Source organism: Coptis chinensis, chromosome 4 (assembly GCF_015680905.1).
Source record: "Coptis chinensis isolate HL-2020 chromosome 4, ASM1568090v1, whole genome shotgun sequence".
In the NCBI taxonomy this organism is placed as follows: Eukaryota; Viridiplantae; Streptophyta; class Magnoliopsida; order Ranunculales; family Ranunculaceae; genus Coptis; species Coptis chinensis.
In genome coordinates, this window is record NC_141459.1 from 19,646,911 (window position 1) to 19,654,607 (window position 7,697).

Sequence of the window (7,697 nt, forward strand, 5' to 3'; positions counted from 1 at the left end):
TTTTATATATTTATGAAACTGCGTGTCTCAACGTGCAGTGTATTATGTTGGTGAGAAATAGATAAAACAGTTTGATCACTCCGTGTGACAAAGACTTGGCAGAAAATTAATGTCTGACTAGCAGAATCATAGGCGTCCAATACCATCATCCATAATAATGATCATTTCTCATATTTTTTATCAACTTGCATATTACTTCAAGTTGTGATTATTCACAAGGAAATATATAGAAACATTTTTTTTTATACATATATACATACATATTTAAAGGAAATGAAAACAATTGATTAGCATTCATCCCTCCACAAACACTATATGAGTGGCGCTTAGATAATCCACAGACAGCCAAAGACACAGGAAACAGTTTGTTTCCCAATTCCAAATGTAATAACAACTACAAATTTGTCAGGGGTTATACTATGATTAACAATGAGGGCCATCAGATGTTTGCTTGTTGGGAATACAAAGGTGTTGGAAAGGCACAGCTTCGGGCTCTAACTCAGAGTGGTTACAGACACCGTGCATAGAAGCAAACTCATCATATGAACCGAAACAAAATTCCTCTGAATTCTTACATTTTACAAATTTACAGGAAGACTGACAAGTAGCTCAACTGAAACATCAAGGGACATCTGCTAGATCCAGATCTTGCTCTTTGTAGGGAGTCCACATCAGTTTGCTAGCATCAATTTTTGGAACTCCAGGACCAGCAGCTTTAAGATGGGAATCGAGAATATTGTGGTCTGTACAAACGTATTGCATCCCTTCAGGAGTATACTGGATGAGGTTCAAGTCCTTTAAAGTGCAAAAGACATCATCTGGCCGTATGGCAGTCGTTTGACTAAGCTCCTGCCAAAAGAAAGTCGAAATAAAAAGCATAGCTCAGAGAAATAGAATACGACAACCATTCAATTTCAGTTGTAAATGACACTATACCGAACATTCTTGGAACACTTATCGTAGGAAACCTTATCTGACTATGCATCTTTTTTTTCCCTATATATGAAATTAAAAAATATAAAGGTTCACAATCCATATATATATGACTACGCATCCTTGCTGCTTATAAAAATGCTAAGCTAATGAGTGCATGTATCAGCGTTTGCTTATAGAAAAGTTCCAGCTAGAAAGTAACAACAAAATTAAAAGGTAAAGAGGGTTCTAACAGAAAACACCACGAGGAAACATTACAGCCTAAACACCAATAAACTTGAAACCAATTTTGCTGAAAATCCTAAGAGTAAAAACCTACAGGGAAGGGGGGTATAACTTCATTGCGATAAAAATAATAAAAGAACAATACAAGATATAAATAAAAAATAAAAATCCTCTCCTCTGTACACCAACTGTGTAGAGTCTGGGAGGCTTTACAGGACGGTTTGTATAGTCAATAGGGTGGAGGCAGAACATGTTCTGTAGTGTAGCTCTAGATTTAATGAACGAGCTACCTGCTTGCCTTGCTTGGCATACAGTGATACACTTGACACATCATATTGCTTGATATTCAAGCGCTTATCCTAGTTGAATCGCTTCTATTGTAAACTGCTACATCTTTCTTACCAATTTACCGTCTATTAAGAAAATCGTTTCTTTTTTTCTTTTTTCTTTTTTGGGTTTTTGTTTTTGTTTTGCGAAATTTTAATTTAATAGAAAAAGTTGCAGATTCCACACCCAACACTCAACGTAGAAAAAAAAGAAAAAGAAAAAGTGACACTCAAGCAAATCTATGCTCTAAAGGTGCACACAGATTGAAACAAAAAAAAATGAGGCGGTGAGGAAAAAAATAACAATAGTAAATATGTGAATGGGTGCTAGGAAGGTTTAAATCATGCATACCCTAACAGAGATCATGCAGTCCTTCTTTTTCAGAATTTCTAGAAGAACCCTGGTCCAGTACCCTTTGTAGCTTACTTTTCCAAGGTCAGATAGCGGCTTCTCAGGTGTCCCTGCTATGCCTTCCTTCTTAGAAAGCTCATAAGCTGTTGTCCACAACAGATTATCAACAGTTCAGACAACTATGTAGCAGATAAGGACCACGAGAAAAGGGCTAAAAGAGAGATGCCAAAAAAGAGCAAAAAGAAAATATGTACTTATAATATATCAGAATAGCATAACAATAACTAGTCTGGATTCTCGAACATAGTACCAGAAAACTCACAAGTTAATTTAAGATTTATGCTATGCCTCAGAATTGTGGAAAAAAAAAATGCCTCATAGATAAATAAAAAAAATTAAAAAGTCCAGGCAAGAAACAGTGATTCCAGAAGTTGACAGAGCTACCAATTTTTTCAAATGAAATTGACAGTTGTGCATATGTGGAGAGAGATAAAACCATCTGTTACCAGGTACCAAATTTAAAGTAGATATATGTTTCATTTATGCCACTTCGTACTTGGTAAAATGGTAAGGCATGCAGCCAGAAACATATAAGACTCACAAACCCCGCCTGTGCCCCATATAAATGATGAAAAGCTACCCTCGTTAATGGGTCGCTTCTTCCTTTTTCAGCTGAAGCCAAAGTTACTCTTCCCTTTCCTTTTATCTTGGAAATATGGAAGCGACTTAGATTTTCATCAAATGTAGCTATAAAAGTGATGGATAAGGCATACAAAAATTCTTATTGAACCAGAAGAAGCCCATGCCTACGGTGATTTTTACACCTTCTAACGAAGTTAGGAGAAATCTTTCCATATCATTAACCAATTGAACAACACTGGCTTATGGTTTTTTTTTTTATAACTGATAGGTCTCATTTAAAAGATAAGGCAAGTGCATCTGAAACAATACTGGCTTGTGGAGCAAAGGTTTGGTACTATGAAGTTTAATAAGCTATATTGACTATCAAATGGATTCATTTAATAGTCAAATCTCTCTCCCTACTGCGAGTACTCAAATCTCTGCCAATATTCTAACATTCTAAGATGTCATTTGAGCAGAAAATACTGTTAGCCATATTTAGAATGTATTTTTCTTTTTTCATAAAAATTCAATAATGTATTGCTTATCCATTCAGGTATTGTAAGTTCCTATTCCTCATGTAGTACCAAAATAACAAAAACATGGACAAACATCAGAAGTTGCTCATTGAAACAACCGATAAACAGCTGAAAATGATCAATACTATATCCACATAGAAAACCAACCCGATTATGATTTACAACTTGATCATTTGATATGTACGTCTTGTAGTTGATAAATGAATAGAGAAGTAGAAAAAGTTTCTTAGATAGAAAACTTACAGAATGCAATTAGGAATTTCCCATAGCCCTTTCTTTGATAGGGAGGAAGAGTCAAAATGCAGGCCAGATTGTAGTATTGCTCTGACTGCTTTTCCTGCTTCAAAGAGAATGGGTTGGGTAATTATTTGTACCATTTCAAACTGAGCCTATAACGTACAGCACAATATAAGAAAACTGGACATAAACTACCTTTGAGAAATAGGCAACCATGTGGCATCCACGATCATCACACTCACATAGAATGTAAAACAGAAAATAATCAACATCATCAAGCAGAGTCTTGTGGTCAAGAAACAATTTAGCCATATAGCAAAGGTTCTGACAGTAGACTCTGTTGTCATTGCCATCAACCTGTACCAATACAACAGAGCTTAGGAGCCACTATCAAATTTGTTTTAATGGGAATAAGATAAGACCCATGAATAAGGACCCAAAGGCGAAAGAAGAATACAGGACAGAAGAAGAATTACTTTAAGAAAAACTATCTATTATAGCTAAACAAACATGTTTGTGTAAATTACAAAATAAATGACGTAAAATAGTTCACTGACATTAGTTTTTAACAGGAAAGGAGAAAATGGAACTGTTTGGAGTGGTTCCCTGGTTCCTTTTTCAGTTTTAAGTTTTTAACTGTAAGAAGACGAATGTGTTAGTGTTGCATCCCAAGATTCTCTTTAAGCCATTATATTTAAAGGTCCCTTAATATTCAAATGAATTTGTGTTGACAACTATTTGTTTCCTAGTTTTCATAAAACATGTAAACTATAGAATAGAAGTTTTCTATCAAACAATTGTAAATTATGTATTAATGAGACAAAAGAACTAACATATGCAGGCCCTTGCAAAGATGGCAGTATGTCAGTTCATTCAATGTCAAGAGCAAATGGGTTCCCTTGAGAAGTCCAAATTTATTTCAATCTCATATTTAAAATTTTTGTTCTCCGAATTTAGTTTGACTTCAAGCATTCTGAAGAGTACAAGAAGAGCATGAAAAATTCTCAGGGGAATTATGAAGATCAACAACCTCATTGTATTATATTGTAAACTTACCTCAAACATAGAAAGTGTTCCACTTCGGTAGATCTCATTTCCTGGGGGATGCCTGAGATCACACTTCCGCTGTATAGAAAGCATAGCAGGCATTCATTAGTGAGAACGACACACGGAAAACAGATAAGAAGGTTAAGTGGAGCAGGCTCCAATTTTGTGCTGGAGCAGACTCCAATTCTATCATAATCATTTAACCACTGGGTTTCTTAAGGAGGTTAAAATCTGCAGCAAGGTTGCATATTCATAGTGCAATCAGACTAAACAGAACATAAAGATCGTAATAGGGTTATATCAACAACATGGAGAACCAAATGCATTGTGACAGAGATCAAAGATAAGTGCAACAATTTCATGATCAGTTTCAACCACATGTACAGTGAACATGGTTGCAAATTTCTTTGCAAAGCAATGTTCTGATGGAGAACAAATCTTATGATATGTATTTGTAAGAAAAGGGAGATGTTCGGCCACTTGGGTAGTGATGCAACAGTACAACATAGTTTAGAGGATACATTCAACCGCATGTTCTCAGTTTGCACTTTGCTAAAAAGTAAAATATCAAAACTCAAAAGAACAAATCAGATGTAATGACACGATCCACAACTGAAGATGAAACGAGAGAAGTTTCTAGATTTTGTGTCAACCACTTCCTTTCTAAACGAACACAATGAAAAATAACAGATGAAGCTCTTGGTCTCTCAAAGGATGAGATTTAAACCAGCATAAGAATCTACAATCCTGTTATTATCTGGCAAGTCATCTGCTAAATGTAATTACAAAGGTAATCTAAACAGTTATTAATGGATCTAAACAAATATCCACGAGATTTGCCCTACATTTGAAATTTTAACTGGAGTGTTCCCATAGTAGATAGAAATCTGCCTTTCTGACACCTAACATGACAAACCATTTTAACTAAACAAAAGAATCTTCCTATAAAATGAGAGCAAGAAATGACACTACTACAGTCTTCATTTCCGGGCGAGACTAAAACACACACAATCATCCACAATTATTATATTGCTTTTATGTTCAAAATCAAGAGAAAAATGGAAATAAAAAACAAAGCAACAGCTCACCATATGCCTCTGTAGTTGCTCTTTGTGTTGCACATAATTGAGGCAAAACTCACAAAAGTACAGCTTGGGAGAGTTGTCAAATTCTTCAGGAAAAGGGGAGAAATACCATGTCTCAATCTCATATCTTCCAAGTTCTATGAATTCAATATTTTTTACTTTTGTAAGTTTTTCATGTTCGCGCAAAGTGGCAGGATCAAGCCCCTCATGTTCCTGAAGATAAAGAAATTCATTACTTCATACTTTTTCCTAAAGGACTAGGATGACCACCCATGCAATAAGTAGAAAATAACAAGATATCACAAAAAACATTCTGATCGCCATGACATACTCATGATCTACTGCCATGTAAAAATATCCCGAAAAGAAATAGTGCATGTTAAATCTTCAGTAACTAAATGAACAAAGACTAAAAATAAGAGGAAGAGAGAGGGGTGTTATCATGCTAATGTAGTTCGGAAACACCAGTGAGAAATAATGTGAAACATGAGATTGAGTAAGACAGTTAAGCAGATATTTTCGTACCATACTACACATACATCAAGAGCATGAAGAAGTGTTGGAAGTCTCAATGTAGCGAGTAAATCTTTAAAATCGACCCTTACCTGCGAAACAATTGACACAGACGCACATTTGTATGTCGAACACAGGTACAAGATGTTACAGAGATAAACACGGACAATCTAATACACAAATCCTATTTATATGTATTATCATGTTTCCAACACGATGTAACAAAAGGAATGAAGTAGCTGGCAATAACTCAAATGAACGCAGGACATAAATGAAGAAAATACACACAAGAATCAAACAACAGGATAGACCATTATACCTCTGGTTCTGGTTCTGATTCCTCAATCTTGCGCTTACGACCACGTCTTATTGCCTATAAAGATGATAAAAAAATTTCCTTCAAATCTGTACAAAACAAAAATAATGTCAAACTAATTTAAATTACCTGTCCTTTCACCTCTTGATCAACACCAATATCAATTCGTTCAACCTTAACCCACTCATCAAGCCTCCTATTATCTAAATAAAAAAATGCCCCAAAACATAAAGAAACAAGAAACTCGAAAACCCTAAGAATATAAAATCAAGAATGAAGAAAGACTCACATTCTGTATAATGAACATAGTACTCATAACAATGGGGCCCACCGTCTTTAAGTTTACGGCGCTCGATGATTTCAGCTGGGTGGTACTTTTCATCTCTCCACTGACACATAATTCGTGCCCCTACTTGTATAGGTTTCATAGCATGGCGATTACTTCTCTTTCTTGTTGGATCATTTTCTGTTGTGTATATCGAGGACGTTTTAGATGAGTTGGGGGTATTTTTAGAACCCAATGGACGGCCACGATTTCGTTTTGGAGGAGTTTGGGGTGGTGTTTCAGGTGAAGCCATTTTGTTTTTTGAAGAAGAAGATAGAAAGGGAGGGAGATGAACAAGCGAAGTTTGAATACGAGAGAAATGTCTTAAAGGACCCTTTTTATCTCTTTAGTTCACCGACTTAAGTCTGCGTTCATGGGCTTATGGCCCGAGGCTCTTGGGCTTTCTTTATTATCGAGCATGGCCTGACATCACTATGTAAATTTATATTTTTTAAATTTGCATTTATATTATTATATATGTAAAAACTAGTATACTGCGTGGCAGTGGGGAGTGAGCGGAGTTGTGGGGAGAGAGAGAGAATTGGGTGATGCAGGGGAGAGGGAGAGATGGGTGAAGGAGAAAGAGAAAAAATAAGAGAGAAGTGAGGATAGACAGACAGAAACCAACCAAGTTGGTTTTTGTCCGCATAGCCTCCCCTTCTGCCAAAATCGTTCACTCCTCTCACTCGATTACATATGTAGATTTAAATTTACATAGATAAAGAAAACTATATAAATTTAAATTTTCATATGATGACATCAGCTTGGGTTTGGACTTATGGCGAAATTATTATTGGGCTTTGCTCTTGGGCCATAATCTCTTAACTGTAAAATAGAATGTTGTTCTCTAGCCGGAATATATGGACTTCTGGAGCAAAGTTTGGATAAACCAACCTGCATATAGTTGTACAAGATTTCAATCATATGAAAATTCAATAGGGAAGTTGGGAGTTGAGGAATAGATGAATTGTTGTTGTTTCTAATTTGCACATCAGTGAGTAACTCTCAAAGACAAAACAGACGAAAAACCCACTCTCAACACCACCTTTTTTTTAATCACTCATAAAGAAAGACTAGGTAGATGAAAGATCAAGTATTACTCCTGGAAATAAATGTGAATTTCCAAAAAAGAAAAACATGAATGCTATTATATGCTAATAAATAAGTAGGGATGGATA

General features: G+C 35.5%; 1 protein-coding gene across 1 annotated transcript; it reads right to left on the minus strand.

Moving 5' to 3' along the window:
- Positions 1–227: 227 nt before the first annotated feature.
- On the minus strand, positions 228–6,777 carry LOC147502427 (histone acetyltransferase of the MYST family 1-like). Its single transcript, XM_086603877.1, has 9 exons — positions 6,484–6,777; positions 6,324–6,397; positions 6,198–6,251; positions 5,369–5,578; positions 4,290–4,358; positions 3,429–3,590; positions 3,240–3,333; positions 1,837–1,979; positions 228–849 (listed from the first exon to the last, which is right to left on the minus strand). Exons 1-9 carry the CDS (start codon positions 6,770–6,772, stop codon positions 622–624), a joined length of 1,323 nt encoding a protein of 440 aa, XP_086460003.1. The 5' UTR covers positions 6,773–6,777; the 3' UTR covers positions 228–621.
- Between the last annotated feature and the right edge of the window lie 920 nt (positions 6,778–7,697).

Coding starts and splice junctions, on each gene's coding strand:
- LOC147502427 (XM_086603877.1), bottom strand. CDS start 6,772: ATGGCTTCACCTGAAACACCACCCCAAACTCCTCCAAAACGAAATCGT. Junction 6,398..6,483: donor CTATGTTCATTATACAGAAT/GTGAGTCTTTCT, acceptor TTTTTTATTTAG/ATAATAGGAGGCTTGATGAG. Junction 5,579..6,197: donor AATCAGAACCAGAACCAGAG/GTATAATGGTCT, acceptor CTTTATCTTCAG/GAACATGAGGGGCTTGATCC.